Raw genomic sequence first — 21,654 nt, 5'->3', positions numbered from 1 at the left:
TCCATGCCTCTATTCGTTATCACATAATGGTATTCAACAGGGCACCTTCTAGAAAATCAATGTGTACCCCTAGAAACAAGCACAACTTTAATAATATTAATTGAAGATTGATTGAGAGTAAACTGATGTTGCAGCAATGCTAGCATCCCACGGTGCCCACAATGGGCTTCAATCCTGCCTAGCAAGAAAAAATGGGACTTCACGATCATTCGGTCCTTGCCATCTCACTGCATCCTGCGGAAATGGGTGCTAGTTTGTGCTAATTTTGGTGGATCGGTGGAAAATAAATTGGAAAAGGACAGCCAAAAGGATAATATTACAGGTGTGCGAAACTCACCTAATTTTCTTGTGCGTGATTACGTGAAATTACGGAAAAATCCTGCAACAAAAAAAAATGCAATTTTGAGATTTTTTGGGACCAAAGTGTGTCCTCATGCCCAAATTAATACTTCATACTAAAAAAAAACACAAAAGTGAAAAAAGTGCTGTGAACACTGATAGTTCACATAGTTCTGGGGCTCAGCGACAGAATTGTTTTACCCGAGCGACTACCAGTTACACCATGTGGCATAATGGTGTCATTTTACCAAATTTTGCATAAAAAGCATAACACGAAATGCCACATATTATGTAATGTAATGTATGTATACTTGTAAAGCGCACTGTTACCTCGTTACATGGCGTCCTGGCGCTGTATACCGCTGGGGAACCCGTCCTGGCTTTCCCTGTGAGAGGGCACCCCAAGGTGAAGCCAGGCATCCCGGGTGTTGCTGGGGCCGTTGTGGAGATTAAGCAAGCTATTGCCCAGAGTTGCAGAGTGGGACCCATGGTTAGCGTAGGCACCTAAGCGAGAATTATCGAGTCCGCAGACATTGACCCAAGACCCTGCCGCGTCGGGAATTGAACCCTGGTCCCGGGCCGACCTCTGCTTCAGGGTCTGCCGCTTCTAACCGGTGAGCCACACTTCTCCATTATGCAAATGATTCCTGCATAACTGACATTTTGCCCGGGTCTAGATCATATGACACACATGCAGCAGAAACAGAAAAAAGGATCGGTAAAGAGTATGTGACAGAGCCATTACTATTAGGAGTTTGAATGTCTCACCATAGGCTAGCAGTTTAAGGCATATTTTAGAAATCAGCGACAACATCGAATCCATGCCGCGTCCGCTCTCACTAGCCTTCGAAGTAATCTTAGAGTATCTTTGGGAAGTAGTGTTGTATGATCTATCCATATTCGAGGCCAAATGATGTACCCTTACATTGTCTTACTCTGCAGGTTGGCACTGTGCTGCATTACTCTACACTTGCCACACTGCTGTGGATGGGTGTAAAGGCGCGAGTCATCTACAAAGATATGAATCGCAAACCTGTTCTACCGCAGGAAGGGGACGCTCCCCAGCCGGCACACAGACCAATGCTAAGGTAAGTGCATGTTCCATGCTTTATGTTCTTGTTCTCTTCCACTGCACTGTGGCGCAACGTCTGAGATGTAACAGGTTGCACAATGGATGACAACAAAGAGGAAGTCGACAGTAAGGCAATCATTTTCAGACCAGGGGGCATATTTACAAGCCCCTATCGCCACCACAAAGTCACTTTTAGTGACGTGGTGGCGATAGGGGCTTTATCTTCTTTACAAGGCAGCGTTAAGCCACTTAACATAGCTTAACGCTGACTTGTAAATAAGGCACCCTTTCACGCTATACTTTGCGTGATAGGGGAGGGAAATGGGTGTTGCGGTGAGCGTTCCAGCGCAACACCCATTGATTTTGGCGCTGCCCGCTATTTACAAATAAGTAGAGGCAGAGCCAAAATTAAGACCAGGAAAACCCTTGTCGTAAACAGGCGAAATGAGGAGAAATGCTTAATTTCTCATCGTTTTTGCTCTCTCCATGTATGGTGCGTTGGGCAGCACACACAGAAATAGCAAATTGCCATTGATTGTTTATGTGCAGGAAAGTGACCCTTCCTGCACAGAAACAATCAAAAAGAAATGATGTTTTGTAACTTCTATGTGTGCTGCATTTAGTAGCACACATCAAAGTTACAAACACGTAATTTAAAGATTGTTTATGTGCAGGAAGGGAGACCTTCCTGCACATAAACAATCTTTAAATGACATTTTGCAACTTCTAAGTGTGCTGCATTAAGTAGTGCACATAAAAGTTACAAAACGTCATTTAAAGATTGTTTATGTGTAGGAAGGGAGACATTCCTGCACATAAACAATCTTCCCTTCAACACAGACTACCATGCACTGTGGTACAAGGGTGTCTGCGTTGGCACTAGGCTGCTAAGTTTAGCGCCAATGCAGGGGGAAACGCAGAGCTGCACCATATTGTTGTAAATATGGTGCAGCCCTACGTTTCTGAAGTGGCGGAGTGCGGCGTTAAGCCAGGAAGCCTAACACTGCACTCCGTCACTTTGTTGTAAATGGCCCCCAGGTAGCAGAAAATGTGCTGTACCTGTAAACGGATTTCTCAGTATGGTATAAGCGCATGTTTTGCAATTCTGCTCCTCAGATGTGTGAGGCATAGGCATGATGATGATGCTTACACACAGGCCTTTTTACTCTGATGTGGTGTTTCGTAGAACTGTTTCCATGGGTGTGCATGTGTATGCTTGGCTTCATCGCCATGCCACGTTTGGCTATTTTTATAGTTACAGAGAGTTACAGACTGTGTTGCTGTAATATTTAGATATTTTTATGTGTACATCATTGTGTGATTGTTCGACAGTGAGCATTATCAAGTTCTTAAGTTCAACTTTTCACCTATGGGTAAACGTGATTGATTGTGCTAGATTCTTTATCTGGGTCGTGTGTGTTTTTCTGTCGATCATCTTTTAGGTTTTATTTGAGGGTGTGTACAGGTTATGACGATCCTGTGTAATTGCTCATTTATAGATAGGCACAGGCTCTGTGAATGTGTAGATGTCGACTTTCCAATAAAGACGTGATTAGCGCTGCTTTGTACATTTGCACACCTTTAATACTTTGTTGAATTGATTTTATGTAGATATGTTCACCCAGTAAGCCTGTGTTGCAGTTCCTATCTGTTGCTGTGTTCATGAACTAGGTAACTGTAGGTGGGTTCTAGTGGTATTGTTTATGTTGAACTTAGTCATGGATGTGTACAGGTTGGTACTGTTTTGTTACGTTGTGGTTTTTGGCGTCATTCTTATGTGTGCAGAATTGAGATTGCAACTGTTCTATTTAGAGATTTGTTTGCATTAGTCAGATTTTTACAGATATTCCGGACTACTTAACCATGTATGTGCATTTGCACCAATGGTTAATTTGTAAAACAATAAGAGATAGGGCCCTCATCAGAAGGATATGATAGCTTGCGCCATCCGTTGCATCTTCCAGCACTGTCAATTACAGTACCAACACAACTACGAACCAATGGCACTCCTGCAAGTGTAACTTCATAAAATGCAAGGCCCCCAAAGCTTTAAGAATGGTTTGAGTGGCACGTATTAATGATTGTCAATGTATATTAAATTAATAAAATGTTGTGCTCATACCCAAATTTGGCAGACAGCGCCACCCTGTGGTAGACTGTCACAAGAACCTGTGCTAAGAATGAAGTGCCAGCACCGAGCACCGGAAACCACCGGCTCAAATTAAGCACTACATTTTGCACCCAAGGTGCTGTATCTAATCTTGACCACTTAACTGTGTTTATACATTTCTGTGTGTGTTGTGTATGTGTATGATTGTGCAGCAAATCATATTCAAGCCACTGTTGATCTTTTTCATTTGAATATCAGAATGCCGTAAGCAGAAATATCGTCTGACATAATCCTCATGTTCTAAGCATCTGATAGAAAAATATTTGGTCCATTGGGTGTTGATTTTCTATTAACTCCAATTGGGAGCTATTTTTGTAAACCTTATTTAGGACACAATATTTTATGTCAGAAGATAAGCTGACTGCCATATTCTAGTATACACCCTGTTTTTCATCCTATAGTTTTGTGATGTGGCACTAAGTCCCATGCAGGTGACTGGGCATGGTTTTCTATTGATCTGTTTTTGGGGTGTCTTAGATTTGAAACACTCAGCGTGTTAAGGATCTGTTATTCTATTGCGATGTAGACTTCCTATAGGTGGGTGTGTACAGGTCAGTATAGTTGGGCTGACATGCTTAGTTGTGCTAGATTACCCACATTCCAGTTTTTTATCCGTTCTTGTGGCTCCTGTAGGAAGTTCAGCGGTTCATTTGTGAAGGTTCTTCAGGTTGTGTTGCTGTGTAACCCAGATCTGTGACTGGGGGTGAGTGTCTGAAACGTTTCAGCGCTTTGCCCACCATCTCCTTGTGTTTGCTTTGTGTTGCTGTTGTTCTCTCAAAGTATATGGGGCCTCATTTATGAAAAGTGACGCATCGCTGCGTGAAAACAGCGATGCGTCACTTTGCACTGCGCTCTCCCTGCGACATGATTGATGCGTCATATTTATAATATGACGCATCATGTCGCAAGGAGTTACAGATACGTCAGTATTTCTGACGTATCTGTAGGCGCAAAAGTGATGCATTGCTGGAGTGTGTCACAAAAGTGACGCAACTCCAGCAATGCTTCCTTTCACATGGGGAAAGCCCCATGTGAAAGGGCTTGCGTCAGTCTTACGCCTGCTGTGAGGCAGGCGCAAGATTTTGACGCAACAGCATCCTAAAAGTGACGCAGTGAAATCTCATAGATTTCACTGCGTCTCTATTACGAGGCTTTTTGCGTGTGAACACCCCCTCTGCATACATTATACCTGACGCAGGTATAATGTAGCGCAAGGGTTTACAAAGTGACGCATCTGCTTAGATGCGTCACTTTGTAAATAGTGCGCATCGGGAGGCATGTTTTACGCCGCCGATGCGTCACAAAAAGTGACGCATCGGAAGCGCAAAACTCACGCACGGCCTCATAAATGAGACTCATGGGATGTTGCTGCGAATGTGTACAAGACCTGACGGATATGATTAGATCTGCATGCTTGGCTTTAGTTAACTAAATAGGAATACAAAAGTACCATTTCTTTGGTGACCACTAGTGTGTTTATTTGATAGTTTCTTACTGAAAATGTCCTTGTTTTCTCTGGAGGTGTAAAAGAGTGGGGTGCTCCCATTGAACGGCATTGGCAGATACATGATTTGTTATCAATATGGGCTGTTGAACAGAAGCCAGCTAGCTCTTTTCGTCTTTGTGAGCTGCATGACAGGAGTCCCGCTCAACATCTTTTTTTTGTATCTACAAAGGCTTTAGAGTAGGAGTTTGTCATTCTTTGTTTCCCCTTGTGCAGGGCAAGAGTTTGTCAGCATGTATCTTGGTCTATGCTTGCTGTAACACAAGAGTTTGTGCATGTGTCGCTTTGTCTATATTGCAGTGGGGCAGGAGTGGTTCTAGCTCTCTCTGATCTACAGGCACTAGTAGGCAGAAGCACACTAGGGTCTACCTGTGCTGTGTGTCCCTCGAAGGGTTGGCGTCTGTCTAGATTAGTGTTTAGTTGTCTACTTTAGAGCAGCAGTTCCTGTTGGAGTCACTGAAAATGGCATCATTTAGGAGCAGCAATTGATTTTCCTGCTTGAAATACGTGAACTATTTTGCAATCAGACCTGATGCTTTAAGGGTAAGAATGAGTTTTAATTTTGCAAGTTGTAGAAGTTGGAAGATGTATCTGTTACCAAACAATGTTCTCTAGGATGTAGCTGCATATCTTATATCGGGGTCAAAGGTTGCGTGATGTCTCTATATATGTGATGCTATTGGATTGGAGTCATATAGGATACGCTGTTACTTCTACGTGCTCTTTTTATTTTAGCTGGAGAGAATTTCTACTTTTGTGTTTATGATGTGGTACAATGATCTTCTCTCCTGTATTTTGCCTTCAGGTTTTATCTCATTGCCGGAGGTATTCCCCTCATTATTTGTGGGATAACTGCAGCTGTCAACATCAACAATCCTCGGGAGAATCACTCCAAGTAAGTATTCTTCCATGTTCATCCCTGCTTGCCTTCTTACCAAACAGCGACAATGGCTGTTGTGTTTTCTCAGAACAATGAAGCATTTGCAGTGCAAGTTCCAGTGGAAGCTTGATAAGGGTGAAGTGATGTTGCGGGTGCCGCCAGAATAATAACCCAGCACCTAGAAATGCAAGTCGGATGGTGCGCTAAACAAGTGATTTAATTCACTCATCCAACCTTGGATAAAAGTTTCGCATGGGCGGACTTGGCATAATCAACCGTTCACCCATGATTTGTGGGACATTACTCCATACGAATGATGGAATAGTCAACCCGTTGAAGGACATCAGAGGCATTTCTTATAAGTAGCCACTAGCCCCATTGTCCAGGGCTGGGCTTGTCCTTCTGTTCGCTACACCCACTTCAGCCATTATTTGTTAGTGATATATGTGAAGCTGACACCTGCCTTGTCAGAATGTGTTAACCTGCTTCTACGCATATTTTCCAAACAAAGAAGAAGACACAAGATTGTCATCTACATGGACCAAATCAGGTCATACACATTGAAAATAAGGGTTATCCGACTCATCAACTCTACCCAGTTCGTTCTTAACTTTGATACACCTACCAGTCATGGTTCCCAGATTTGCCATGGTGCTTCAAAAGCACACTCCTATCTTCACACCACCACATACTAGACCAATTCACAACACCTTGTAGAACAAGTGCAGTGTACTGAAAATATCACATGAGTACCTAGCTGCTTGTGTCGGTATATCACCATGGACTCTTAATATTTCACACAATATTGGGGTTTTCCCAAGTAAAGCAAACATGGTGGATTAAGGGAGGGTATTTACCATTTTAACAGTCTTTAAGAAGAGTAAGTTTCAGGTAATTTATGGTTCCCTTAATTTTCTGGCAACCATATCTTTTTGCCATTTTCAAACTTCATGAAATAGAATAGCCATTGCTCGGCCTCAGGGTCTCTTTTCCAAACTTCATGGGCTTGGAGTTATCGTTGTGAAAGGGAATGGCATTCTTCTAAAACATTCTGCAGTCCGAAAGAACCGCCTTCTCCGGTTGGGCTTGGACAATAATGCACGTCAATGGAATCCAATAAACAGCAAAGCCCTTCAGCACTTCTACACACATCCAGGCATGTAGCACACTGCAAACCCCTCTTTCAGCTCCTCATCTGTTTTACCCTAAAAAAGCATTACATTGGACAGAAAGTCATTCACTAAACACTTTGAAAGGCTTCAGACAACCTCAACTTCACTCCACGAGAAACCCAGAACTATGGAAGAGGCAACAGAAGAGCTGCAGGACCATGCAAATGATAAGAGTGTTTCTATAGAATACTGGTAGGAAAGCATATTTTCTCTCAACATACATATAAATACATGTGAAAGTGTTCCACAACATAATGGAAATCTAAACCCCTCTTTATTAATGTCCAAAAAACCATGGCTCTGCTATTACTATTCTCAAGCAAACAACAACTTAATGTGATAATATTCCTCATACAAGACACGGTTAGCATGGGGTGAGAGAAAACAGATTGACTACATGTGGAAGGACAAGTCTTTCAGACACTGGGCGAGGGAGATTGTTTTTCCCAAAGCGTCATCCACACAACTGTTGAAGTAAGGGTGATCAGTGGTTGGTATTCATGGGATGGTCAATGCTGGACATTTTTTCTATTGACTCTCTTTGATCATATGCAGGCAAAAAAAGGAGAAGCTTAGAAGTCATGTACAAAGCAACATGGTCATATATTTTCCAAGAAGCACAATCCTTCAAACACAATTAATTCTCATTAGCCAACCTCTCGCCCCCTCTCTTTTCTTCACCCCAGACACTTACCTTCCACCTAATTCATCTATTCTACAGGCTATAATTAGTTAGAAACCACTTTAATGATGACTTCTCCTGCCTTCTCACAAACATGTTACCTAGCTAGTCAAACAATATGTGCTTGAGAGCCTAAACTTCTTTGAAACCCAAAAATAAAAACATAAAAAAGTATTTCTAAGCACACTGGACCTCGCCCAGTAACCTTACAATCCTACCCATGACAAAGGCAATATTATGGAATTGGTCACCATGGCACTCCCCATATTTATCAACCACAAATTCTGAATTGGTCAGATCCCCAACTAACCCCACTTTCTATCCACCATGCCACACCCACCCAACGCAGTCAGTCGATGTAACAATTACAGTCCTGTTAGAAAATCTTAGTCATGAACTTGCCATACTTTGAGACTCCAACCTAGAACCAGCCAATGTGGATGCTTTTTTAGCACACATCAAAGATAAACTACGCTGGTGCATATACAAGACCAGCCCGCAAAAAGTGAGGGCCATCTAGTCCAAGCCATAACCAATTGGTGAATACCCCAGGGCAGAATGAAAGGCCATCTACAAGCAAATGAAACTCTGGTACAATGTGCAAGCAGACCCCAGGCACACAACATGCAACATCTCTCAGCAACATATCAGCAACATATTCATCATGGATAAAGGCAAATGCTGTCAACCATTGCAGAAAGGTACTGCAATAGCAGAGCACCACTGAAATAAGTGAAAACAACCAATTTGCTTAAAAAAACATATACCACGCTAAACACATTCTTATAATGTACACTTTGCTGGAGTATCACCATCATAGCTCATAAAGAACTCTATTTCTAATCACTTCCTTCTGGCCTTATAGCATTGATGTAAAATACCCTTCAGAGGGATTCTACCGTTCCACCACCCCCCCTTCCCATCAGTACACTGTAACAATTTCGGAATCATTTTTCCCCACAAGATGTCTGTAAAGTTTTCTGCTTCTGTCATAGCTAGGTATGTGGTATATAAATATTCAAAACAAATCAACAGGACTTTGGAGAGAGTAAATTTATTGAATTTGATATGGGGCCCATTTAAGGGGTGACCCCCTTAGAGAGATAGGAATATCAGTGCACACGTCTTGCTGCTGGCGGTGCACATTAGCAGCACAGCTCTACCTCACTTTGAACACAGAAAGAAATGGAGAACATGTGCCTTAACCCCCCCCCCCGGGGGGAAACCCATTTTCATTAAACATGTAATGAGGAATCTCCTTTTCTAAAATAATTTGAGGACATTGGACATAAAATAAGGGAAAGAAGATAAAGGTTAAGGAAAACCTTTTTTGAAGGATAAGAAGGAATTTAGCAAAAAGAGGATTCAGGGACAAGAAAACAACACAATGAGCGCAAAGAGAAAAATGAACATGAATAACGGAAACAGGGGAGCTATTAGGGTATATGTGGAGTGGCGAGTCTTTGCTGGGGCACAGGCTCTATGATACAGGTACGGCAAAGCCATAATATGGTATAGTCAAGGGTGGAGGTAGAAGGAGGAAAAAGGTGGGCAGTAGAGGAACTAGGGTGTAGGTTGGTGGAAGAGGTTCTTTGTAAATATGGGTAAAACGTACTCGGGTATAGCGGTGGTTGTCGATGCTAGGGGTACTAGAGTATAAGTAGGAGAAGTGGTATTAAATGGTTAAGCAAGGGCAGGGGTGCTAGGGGTGGAAGAAGTTCTAGGATTGTAGATAATGGTAGAGGCACTAGGTATAAAAAAAAAACTAGTAGAAGGAGAATGAGGATTAACTGACTTCATTGTAGGTAGTGGGTGAAAGAGAGAAGGACAGAGGAAATAAGAGTTGTGTTGAAGGTTCTCCTGATAAACAAGTGCAAAATGACAAAGGTACGAAGCAGATGAAGGAGTGTGTATGCAGAGTCTGAAAAAGGAAACCAAAGATCCTGAAAGAAGGTACTGTAAAAAAAAGTTTCTACATGAAAGGCATTCACCAGGATTTGACATCCTGAGAATGCCATTAATTTGGAAAAATTGAGGACATAGGTTAATGGGGATATTTTCAGAGCCGGTTCCCTTTTGTACGTTTTTTAGGTTTCGCCTGCAGTCTATTTATTTTTAACACAAACTTAAAATGGACTTCGATCCCACCTCCTCTCTTTCCTGGCTTTTCATTGGTCCCTGTGGATACTACTTACTTTCCTCCATTTCTATTGGCTGTAGCATATTTTCTTGCATTTACCAATGCTTGTTCCTCGTCTGCTTCTCCTATCAGTTTCTTATCACCAATACTGTTAACATCCGCTTTGGTGGAACTATTTTTTCATAAAGCTTTGCCTCTTTTCACTCTTCCAGCATATTTATATAACAATTTATCACTGGGGAGATTTCGCGATTAGAATAGAATCACAGGATGTTGCTGCCCCGACCGGGATCCCCAGAGCACGAGTCAGCAGCTCTGGTTGCTGTGCCACATCCTCTCCACACCCGTGTTATTTGTCAGGTAGCTCTTTCCTTCTCCCGGATGATGATTGCTAAAAAAACAGTACTTTATTCATCACATAGGCGAAACCGATGCCTTACCAATGCTTGTTCTAAATAAGCACACACAACTATTACCAAAAACCTGCACAGTAAATAAACAAGTTTTTAAAACTAAAATTGTCCATCATGCTGCAACAAAACCAGTGGATAAAGCAAGTACAAAGATAGGAGATGAGTGCATGCATAGAATCCAAACTACAAAATAACTGCTTTCATGATATCACTTTCAGCTGGTGCATAAGTAATGTGGAGGTGGCCATGTCCAGTGGGACAGTGTATGTTGTAAGTGTGGGCTCAGAACCCAGATAGGCATGAAGGCCACATAATGATGAGGATGAAGCCTGAATTACCAACTCACTTAAACAACTTGGTGCATGGATATCAGTGTGAGATACCTGCCCACCTGTGGAGAGCTGAGAACAGGAAGGGGTAGAGATACCAGGGTATATATAGTGGTGGAGTCAAGAAGCTCGATCTATGGTGGCTGACCTCAGTCCCCAAAATTCTCTTCATGAGCACCGAATTGACACCCTCAGTTCTTCAACATACTGAGTAGCTTCAATTTACATTGTTTTCAGTACAACCAAACCACTCACAGTCACGTTCCAGGCCTTTTTACAAATACACTTTTACTGTGTATCAAAAAATAATGTGACAATACTGATTTGTACTTCCAGATTATAAAGGGCACTGAACATCCCCCGTCATAGCCCTTCTTCTACCCCCTTCCTGGCTGTTGAACTCTCTCTACCGATCACCCACTCTTAACTACACTTCCATCTGGACTCTAGCCCCACCCCTTCTGATCCCTTTTGTGTATTCCTAAAGGCACACCCACCAGTGGAGTAGCAAGGAAGTCATGGACCCCAATTGAACTATGGAAAATGGACCCCGGATCTCAATAGATAGGGGAAAAAAACAACCGAAACTGGGGTACAATGAGAACAGCACACCTCTTAGTACTGGCTCTACTGCTCCTGCTGCACTATTTAAAGCTATGCTTCCGGGCTCCTGTATTTCTTCAGTCCCCATGCCCATGCGTCATTCAATTATTATCGCCAACCCCTCTCTCTCTCTCTCTCTCTCTCTCTCTCTCTCTCTCTTCCTTTTCTGTATCACACTACCTTGCATCTTTCACTCTTTTGCAGTTTCTTTCTATCTCTTTACTTTGCCCTTCCCCTATCCATTATCTGCTGATGGTTACATTCCTATGATCCCCTCTCTCCCTTTTCTCCTGCATCTCAGTTGTCTCTTTCACTCGCCCTTACATCATGTCTATGCATACTTCCTGACACACATGACCACTCTGCCCTCCGCTCGCTTGTATCGCCTACTTTCCTACGCCATTTCCATTTGTATGTCTCCACATCCCTTGGCTCTCGCCATTCTCCACCAATGTTACCATTAGGGCTGGGCGTAATTCACGAAGTAGCGCTACACGTAGCTACAAGAAGTGCACTTTGCACTACGCGAGCTACGCGTAGCACTACGCGAACTGCGTAGTACCCTGTTCAAACTGTGCAAGATGCCGTTTTCAATGATTGCACAGTGCAACCAAGCATCTGGCACTGTGCAATTATTGAAAACGGCATCTTGCACAGTGCGAGCTGTAGTTTTCGGCCGCTCGAGTAGATTTTTACTCGAGCGGCAGCTTTCTCAACGCAGACTGGTAGTTTCTCATCGCGAGCTGTCGCGGGCATATGCGACCTTTCGCAATGAGAAACCTGACCTCCCCGTGTTGAGAATCTCGCCGGAAGTTTTATTTTCTACGCTCGCGATCGGCAACTTGATGTTGCTGATCGCGAATGAGCAAAAAGTCTCGCCGGGATGTCATTTTGCTTGCTTGCGGTCGCCAACTTGACGTTGAGGACCGCGAGCAAGCAAAAAATGACCGCTGCACTACACTATGCATGTGTGCACTGTGCTATATGCAGTTCGTGTAGTGCGAAATAGCGCTAACTTCACAAACTACGCAAGCGTAGCGTAGGTCTTTGCCTAGGGTTAGTTACCATTCTGTACTGCACGTAGCCCTTACTCTTGCATCACTCTAATACCTTTTTATTCTTCTTCCTTCGTTCCCTTTTTCTCCCCTGCTTTTCCTATTCTCCTATCCATTATCTGTATCTAGCTACCTAATAGCTTTCAGTCTCACCCACTCTTCCCTATACCTCTAGGCGCGTTTTAATTTCTACCTTTCACACTCACTCCATCTCTCCCTTGCATCTTTCTACTCTTCTTCCCCCTGGTACCATTATCTCCTCTTTTTATTAGTTTCTCTCCCTTCTCTTCCCTTTTTTTCTCCAATATTTCACACCACCTCCAGTTTTTCTCCCCTCGCCATCTACTCTCTGTTCTTTTCCATTTGCCCTTGTACCTCGAAACTCTCCTATTTACTTCACTACCTAAATCTCCGCACCCTTTAAGTTGTTTCCCTTCTGTCTTTCTTTTGTCCACTGTATCTCTCCAGTTTTCATCTCCTCATACCCCTCATCGAACAAATACAGAAATAGGCCCCAGCCCTCCGAAAACGTCTGAGCTGGCAGCCTGTTATGTATATAGCAGCTGGTGCAGGACATGGAGGGGCCGCCTACCTCTCTGCATCCATTGGTGCCACAGAACCATCTGCACCACTGAAGTGATGCTTCTGACATCGCCATGTACTAAGCCTATTTTGTGATTCAGTCTTTCCGAATCGCAAAATTGGTTGAACGACTCATTGTGAATCGCAAATTGGAGGGCAGGATGGTGTGAAAGGGGTATTCCCTCTTATTTGTGATTCACAATGAGATCTAGCAATGGTTTACAACCGCAATTTTAACCGCTAAGCACTGGAATGCTATTGACTCCTTAAAGGCAGTGATAGCAGGTTTCCAAAGGGCCTGAGGTTTCACTGGACAGCTTCACCTTTGAGAACTATGGGGCATATTTACTAGGAAGTGGTGGAGTACGGCATTAGCCACCTTGGTTTAACGCCACACTCCGCCACTTCCAAAACACAGGGCTGTACCATATTTAGAAGGATACGGTGCAGCCCTGCGTTTCCCCCTACCCTGGCGCTAATTTTAGCCTCCTAGCGCCAATGCAGACACCTTTGCACTATAATGCAAGGGTGCTTGCGTTGCAGGGGAAGATTGTTTATGTGCAGGAAGGTGTCTCTTCCTGCACATAAACAATCTGAAATGGCATTTTGAAACTTCTTTGTGTGCTGCTTAACGCAGCACAAATAGTAGTTGCAAAACATAATTTTTTTTATTAATTTTTTTGTGCAGGAAGGGTCACCTACCTGCACATAAACAATTAATGGCCTTTTGCTGTTTCTATGTGTGCTGTACAATGCAGCACACATAGAAATAGCAAAAACGAGGAGAAAAAATGTTGCACCTGCTTAAGACCAGGTTTTCTTTGGTCTTAATTTTTGAATTGTTCCATATTAACGCTGCCCTTGTAAATATTGGGCAGCATCAAAATCAATGGGTGTTGCGGTGGAACCCCCACTACAACACCCATTGCCCGCCCCTTTCATGCAAAATATAGCATGAAAAGGGGCCTTATTTACAAGGTAGCTTTAATCCACGTTAAGTGGCTTAACGCTGCCTTGTACATAAGGTGAAGTCCATATCGCCACAAGAACATCACCAAAAGTGACGTTCCTGTGGAAATAGGGACTTGTATATATGCCCCTGTGATTGGTTATCTCAGAGGGAGGAGGCAGTCGTTCCTTGCCTGCTCCCTAATAGTCTTCCAAAACAGGAAACTATTATATTTTTATTTAAAAAAAAAAAATAATAATTAACAATTTGTGAAGTGAACACAGGAAGGAGTGTTCTGCCTTTCTTGCAGGCCACCATCCCTGTGTTTGTAGCCAGTTACAGGGGATAGCAAATAGCAAACAGCCTAGTTAATATTTGAGAACCAGCTGCTTCTGTGATCTCCTGTGAGTAGAGATTTTGCAACATGACCTAATTAACGACTGGTTGCAAAACGACAGTGCTCAGTGTGCAACTGCTTGTGCTGACCAGTCTGTATGCACATCTGGGCCATGTTAATAATTCACTTCTGGTTCCAAATACAAAGGATTGGCTCCCCCTGCAACGGCCTGAGTGTGTAACCTGTGGCCACAGTTTTAAATACTGTAATGCCACGAGAGGTCAATAACATCACCTCAGCTGAGTGAGAAAATGACAGCAGTTAAAATATAGAAAGATGGGAGTTCAAGTGAGAAAAATAGAGCTTCACCCGTTTTACAAAAGTGAATTATTGATGTACCAGTCTAAGGTGCAAACTTGGTAATTTCCAAATGCTCAACATCAATAGTTAATATTGTTGCCGCATTTGTGGTCCCCTTCATAATGGTTCTCTAGATGCGGGTAGTACCTCAAGAGGATGTACTTGGCGTTCCAGTCATTCTGAACTATGTTAGAAGGCATGTGATTAGATCAGGCAGATGTGACAAATTCCTCACGTATATTCTATCTTCTCTCCACAGCTGTTTGGTGTGGCAGCCAAGCCTCGCAGCTTTCTATGCGCCGGCGGCAGTGATTCTTCTCGTCACCTGGATCTACTTCTTGTGCACAGTGATTGCCCTCAGACGCCGGCCGGCTGAGCAGAAAGATCCAATGGATCAAACAGAACTTTCAACACGACAGAGTGGTGGTGGCAGCAACCCCTTGTCTGACTCTGGTTCAATTTCAGTGAGCCCCATCTCACAGAATCTGGATATGGACGGTGTACACACTCTGAAGGTGCAGTTCTGGGCCCTGCTGATCGTTCATTGCCTCTATATTGCCCTTTGGGTCTTTGGGGCACTAGCTGTGTCACAATCGTGGTACTACAGTGTCATGTTCAGTTGTCTCTACGGGGTGGTGGCAGTGGCCTTGGGGCTCTTCGTTTTCATTCACCACTGTGCCCGGCGCCCTGACGTGATGTCAACTTGCTGTCCCAGCTACAAGCAGGCATCGCCAATGCAAGGTTATGTGCACCCAGGTATTATCGTGGATGACACCTCACAGGTTTTCATTGGCTGCAGCCCTGAAGTCGCCACCTCGGTTAAGTCCTCTTCTTCCCCCTGCAGCAGCAGCCACTCAAATCCGGGGCATTGCAAACTGACCAATCTCCAAATAGTGCAGAACCAAGCGGAAAACTGTCCACAGAAGCCTGCATGCTTTGAAGAACCACAGCCAGTAAATAATAAAAGTTCTACCATTCCCAGCAGATACACAAACAATTTACATGCCCGCAGGAACCACAAAAGCAGAACTAAACAGTACCGAGAGGGAAAGCATCACAGGTTGAAGGTGCTAAGAGGTCCTTCATCAGACCTTCCCTCCAGCGAGAGTGGTAGCCTCCATAACAGCCATTCGGAAAGCTACCAGAGCAGCCGCAACAGTCCCCTGAACAATGGCAGCACTGGGGGAACCAGCCGGGATCCTGATGGAACACTGACGCACTCCGAAGGTAGTGATACCAGCGGCCAGCACCCGCAGCAGGCGCAGGACATAGATAGGTCATCAGGGCGGAGTTCTAGCAGGGACAACCTGAGACAGGCCAACAGCATGGAGCGTGACAGCAAGCGACGCTCCTACCCACTCAACATGGCCAATCAAAATGGTGTATTGAAAGGAAGCAAGTATGACATGAACCTCACCAGTGTAGACAGCAGCACTGGCATGAAGACTGGTTTATGGAAAAGCGAAACCACAGTATAGCTTGAAACCACCTTGCATCAATGGTGTTCTACACTCTTTTAGGGGCTTTGGTGTTAAAGAAGAACATTCACCAATTGACTGAAGAAATTGGCCATCAGGTACCACCCTATCATCCAAGTTTGTGTCCTGAGGGTTCCTGAGATTCTACAAGCCGGTCAAAGGTCGGATTGATTCTGTAGGACAAGTAACCTATATCACACTTTAGCCCTTGGTGTGGGAGTGGTTCAGTGCCACGGAACGTAAAAGAGTTTGCACACATTATTGCAAGCTTATTGGACCTAAATGAAAGAACATTTTCTTATCTTTCTCTTAGTGAAGTACAATCCCACTTTCAGCTCTTTAAGAGACCAAACGGCTCAAAATCAGTTTTGCACCATTTTTGCATCGCATGTTTTAATCTGGAGACAGACTCTATTTCTAAAAATGCTTTATATATTTTACAGAAGAAATGTTTATTTTTCAAATATCTAAAATATATATAATATTATATGTGTGTATAGATATGCTATGGCTTGAAGGACACCAACACTCTAGTCTATTGTAGCAATTGGGACAATGATATATCAATGCAGTTCCTGTCAAACCAAAAAATAGGGATTAATATATTATCAACCATAGACCTACTTTTACTGTCAAACAGTGAAGTTGTGGTGAAACATTTGTCATTTAGGTTTCATAAAAATAACAGACAAAGGTATTTTGGTTGATTATCCGACCTTTGCAAGTAATTTGGTGTTTAGCCCTATGGGTTACTAAGCTAGACAATGAATGGTGGCAAGTAGCTAAAAGCAAGCACTCCTATAAATCAGAATATGTGTAGTCTAGATTTCTCCAGGGATGTAATATCATGTTGACCTTTGAGGGAATGTTCTTTCATTTTTCTGTAATTGATATCCTCTTATTTTGGTGCTAACCGGTCACTGTTAAGAATTTTCTATGTAAAATCTTTGGTCCAATCTTGCGGTTTGTCTAGCACAGAACCAATCATAGATTCTCAAGCTTGGATCTACTGTCATGCCTTTTTACACTGTTGTATTGACACAGACCGACCTGGTTCTGGGGTATGGTGGAATGTTAGGCTGTTGAACACATTTTTCCTCTTCAATGTGCAAGTGCAATCTAGTGAATGATGTCACAATATATTTTACAACCCAACCAGACATCATCAAAGAAAAGAACATTTTGGAACTTCTATTGTTAGTGATTGTTGCTGATGTGAAGTTGTTCATGTTTCCTTACATGGTCCCTTTAAAAATCATAGCTTGGGGAAGATAATAGCTGGAGTTTCTAGTGCCAGCAATGATTATGAGATTCTAAAACATACTCTACGTAAAGGATTTGCAAACCCAATGCAGAATGGACATCAAAGATGCCAATTCTAGACTTTGACTACATTTACAGTAGCTCGCCTAATGAAAAAGTTGCCTGTTCCATTATGTGTCAAAGTGAGCGGCCTTCAATGGGCTTTTTCCAATCAGATCACTTATAAACGGGATGTAACATGCCAACAACCAGTAAATCCCACATGTAATTGTAAATATGACATCAAGGGTAATGGGTTCCTTAGACTTTTCCAGTGGTTTATTCATGATCAGCAATGCAGAAGGGGAGGAACCAGGGTCTTTACAAACAAAGCCAAACAATTCCCAAAGGTCCCCTGTTTTATTAAAACACAAAAAATGACCAAACGCTGAAGATCATTCTCGAACATTCCTGAAACTAGCCATTGTGTTGCAAATTGTATAGACCCCGTGAAGCGGATACTAACTGGTACAGCAGCGTGTGGTGTGCTTTCATTGGTATAATTTTTATGTTATGGTAAGACTATCAATACATGGTGAAAAAACACCTCTTTCACACAGATAGACAAGAAGCAGTTCCAGTGATAGCCTACATATGTTGGCTTGTTGGGGTGGAGTCACAGTAGAAGCCATGGTTGTGCAAAATTTCCAAACAAAAATGGCCAGGTTGAGTTGTGTCTTCATCCTTGGGTTCCAGCTTTTTATAAATGGCTAAAAAGGCCTACGTTGCTCTGCTATGCAGTGCTGCAGAGAGTTGTTCATTTTATTTTACTTGCAGCACCATTGCGAATGCTTGTATCTTGCAGGAAAGGCACCACTGGATATATTTTAAATCCCAGAATGGCCTGGTTGGCTTTTTCCCTTTGCACACGGAGACTGCAGATGTTACTTCATCATCCATATCAATGGACAACGCAGAGTTGCATTCCAACCTTCAGAAAGTCTGGAAGAAGCTCCACATTCCACTGATAGATGCTAATCCAATCGCGGCGTTCACACCGTTCTTGGTTCAAGGAAACAAGAGCTCGCTGTTCCTTCTGTTATCCAAGTGCCGCGACCACCTGATCGAAATCTACAAAGTTGTTTGCTGCCTTTTCATGTGCATGGCCCATGTTGAACTTGAAAAGAAATAACTGTTACTTATTAGATTCAGAAAAATGAGATAATAGGGTATACGCTTTCGCCCTTTGTAAGAAGATACTATTCCCTTTTATCCTAGTAGCTTTACACTTCTCAGGTCCTGCTGTCCGTCCACTCAGAGGTTTGAAATAAAAACGCCAGATAAGAAATAGTTTAGTTTAATAAACACATCGCTTTGATCAAAAGCAACTGTTCCTCGTAAAAGCACTTAAATATCCAGTATCATTGGAATTGAAACAAGTAGGCCATTTTGTCCTAAGTTAAAAAGACTAACGGAGATGTTTGATCATTGTTCAAATGCAACTGATTTCAGGACTACTGCACCTTCTCGCCAGTATTTTCTATTAGTTGTAGGATTCTTCCTTATTTGCACCACCCCTTCAAGACAAACAAAGCTAAGCAGAACCACAAGCAGCGCAGAAAAAAAGGACCAAAGCCCATATCCCAATGCCTTTGAGGGAATCCTAGTACCCCTGGCTGAAAACATTTTTTAGAGCGGCTGAAGGAAAAGAAGTGCATAGAAAGGTTATGTTTGAGGTCTCAAAATCCAATCTGCTTCTCTTAAAAAAGGGAAACCGGTAGCAGACATACAGTTAATGATTTTGCAAAGCACAGTTCTTCAGTGTAACTAGCACTGCAATACCAATTGACTTCTTCGCCCAATTCAAGCACAGTTCTTCAGTGTAACTGTAGCACTGCACTACCAATTGACCTCTTCGCCCAATTCTTTCCTCCTTTTACCAGCCCATAAGTATTTTTTCAACATGACACACACACCTCTGAGGAGTAATAGCTGTGATATTTTTTGTAGCTTGCTGCAGTAGCTTCTGGGATGGAGTACCTTTACTCTTGTGGAAGAGCGCCAGACATATAATCTCTATAACTCGCTATTACTTGCGCAAACTGACAGAAGCAGAGAAGGCGTGGCCCAGCTTTCCATAATGTTTGCAGCTCTTGCCTGCTGCCTGATTTCAGTTTGTGGGTTGAACGTCAGGTGGGGTTGGGACAAATACATCAAACTGCTTCAGCAGTAATGCTCTCATTCTGCCTTAGCAGGACCATAGGGCCTCATGTACTAATATTTAAAAAAAATAAAAAATCGAGAGACCTATGCGGGCTCCTACAAAATGGTTTTGACACATTCACAAATTGGAAGAGGTCCCCTGGGGGTCCCTACGGTGTTTGCGAAAGGTTCCCAGCTCCTTTGACTTGGATGTAAAATATTAATGTTTTTCGACCAGATTTCGGTCGTAATACATGAATGCATAACTTAAGAAATTGGTATTTGGAAGGGGCGCCCTTCACATGCCCCCTTTAAATAATGATTCTGTATTTATTCGCAAACCCAATTTGTGATTCGGTAACATGTTACATTATTGCAATTTGGGTTTTGGATATTTAAAAAATGACATTTTATTGTCACAAAGGTTCCGATTTGCCTTATGCGGTTGAAAAATTGTTGTTTACATGATGGCATTAAGGCCTTATTTATAGTTTGGCAAATGCCCGATCTGCCCGATTTGGTTTGAAGAGTGGCCCCACACACTGTAACGGAGTGGGTGGTACAAGTGCCTAACTCTAAGTAACCGCCTTGTTTTTTTGCTAAAATTGAGGGCAATGTGTCCATTGACAATCCTAGCAGTGCACAACAGTGATGAATGGAAGACGATCTAGTGACTCAATCAATTGGATTACCTGAGTCTCACCTTGCTTGCACCAAACAGACATTGTCTCTCGCTGCTCTGAACCCCTAAGCTGGTATACTTAAGCACAGAAAACCTTTTAAAACCCATGAAAATGTATCACCTGGTGTCACTCACTGAGTCTGCGCATGTGCAATGAAATAAATGAAATATCAGTATTTGTAAAGCGCACAGCTACCTCCGAAGTGGTGTCCCGGCACTGGGGGCCGTCGGGAAGATTAAGCGAGCTATTACCCAGAGTCACATGGTGCTGGGCTAACTTGCTACCAGGGATCGAACCATGAACCCCATAGTCCGGAGTCAAGCACCCTGGCTGCTGTGCCACAACTCTTCCACATGTGCATCTAATGTCCTGCACTAATCTTGGTGTCAGCGTCCAAAAGCACTCCTGTGCTGTACCCCTGTTTCTGCATGTGATGCTGTGAAAAAAAACATTACCTTACAGAGTTTGGCTAAAGAGAATACAATTTGAGATAAGTAAATATCGAAAAACAATGATGCTCCCAACTGCACTACAACTAACCCTAGTGGAGATGCCAGACATAAAAATTGTGGATGTAACCAAACCAAAGTAATTATTGACTTGGTAATTTACAGGTGATGCTATCATTTTAAAGACACAATTTTTTAGCAACTATTTATTTGTAGACTAGAAGAGTTCTAGATAATATCACTTAGCTCCCCCATTGATCAGTGTTCACATGGCTGCCTTAGATCATACTGGGACAAGAGATTGGACCCCCTGTTTTCTTAAGCACTTAAGAATGGCACTGGTTGGGGTCGTGGGGGGATGATGGAGGTTCTTTTTAGTGGGTAAATTCTCTTAACGTTATCAACATTGCCACTTAGTTGGCGGGTCGGAGAGAGGGGGGAATCATACAAAATTGCCAAAGAGATTTAGATATGTCCTTCAAGAGTTTATAGGCAACCAAACATTCTTTATTTTGCAATGTTTTTATCCAAAGGAGTTTGTAACAGATCAAGCATGTGTGAAGAGGCATTTTTTTAGGGTTTGTGAAGGAAGTTATTTGTAAAAACAAATGAGATTTTTGTACTGTCAATAGGTGATTGTACGACAAATATTTTCTATAATAGCAATCTAGTGTCAAACGTGTCTTCTGTTTTTAATACAAGGTATAAATACAAAGAAAATGAGTAATGAGAAAAAAAAATAGAAAAATGCAAACATAAAAATCTGGATTGTGTGACAATCACCTTTTGCTATTTTAAATCCGAATGTACATAAGGTTTTGTATTATTTCTGTACTTTTTGTCAAGCAGTATTTTAAGGTAGCAACCATGACAGCCTTTTGCAATTTGCATTGTACAAAACTGTATGCCAAAGAAGAAAGGGTCTAGTTTATTTGTCCCAATCAGATACATCTTGTTAATATATTAAAGATATGCAAAATTCACAAACAATATACTTTGTGGTCTCCCTCTTC

General features: G+C 42.6%; 1 protein-coding gene across 1 annotated transcript in view; it reads left to right on the top strand.

Annotated features, from left to right (window-relative positions):
- Nucleotides 1–17,827, top strand: part of ADGRA2 (adhesion G protein-coupled receptor A2) — a 503,592-nt gene extending 485,765 nt beyond the window's left edge. Inside the window, exons 17-19 of the mRNA XM_078665416.1 lie at nucleotides 1,282–1,427; nucleotides 5,891–5,980; nucleotides 14,847–17,827. Of these exons, the coding sequence (XP_078521542.1) occupies nucleotides 1,282–1,427; nucleotides 5,891–5,980; nucleotides 14,847–16,065 (1,455 nt within the window). The 3' untranslated portion in view covers nucleotides 16,066–17,827. The remainder of the gene's footprint in view (nucleotides 1–1,281; nucleotides 1,428–5,890; nucleotides 5,981–14,846) is intronic.
- The last annotated feature ends 3,827 nt before the right edge of the window (nucleotides 17,828–21,654 follow it).

This window comes from Lissotriton helveticus, chromosome 11 (genome assembly GCF_964261635.1).
Source record: "Lissotriton helveticus chromosome 11, aLisHel1.1, whole genome shotgun sequence".
Lineage (NCBI taxonomy): Eukaryota > Metazoa > Chordata > Amphibia > Caudata > Salamandridae > Lissotriton > Lissotriton helveticus.
Note: the sequence above shows the minus strand (reverse complement) of the source record. Positions and strands in the feature narration are given on the sequence as shown.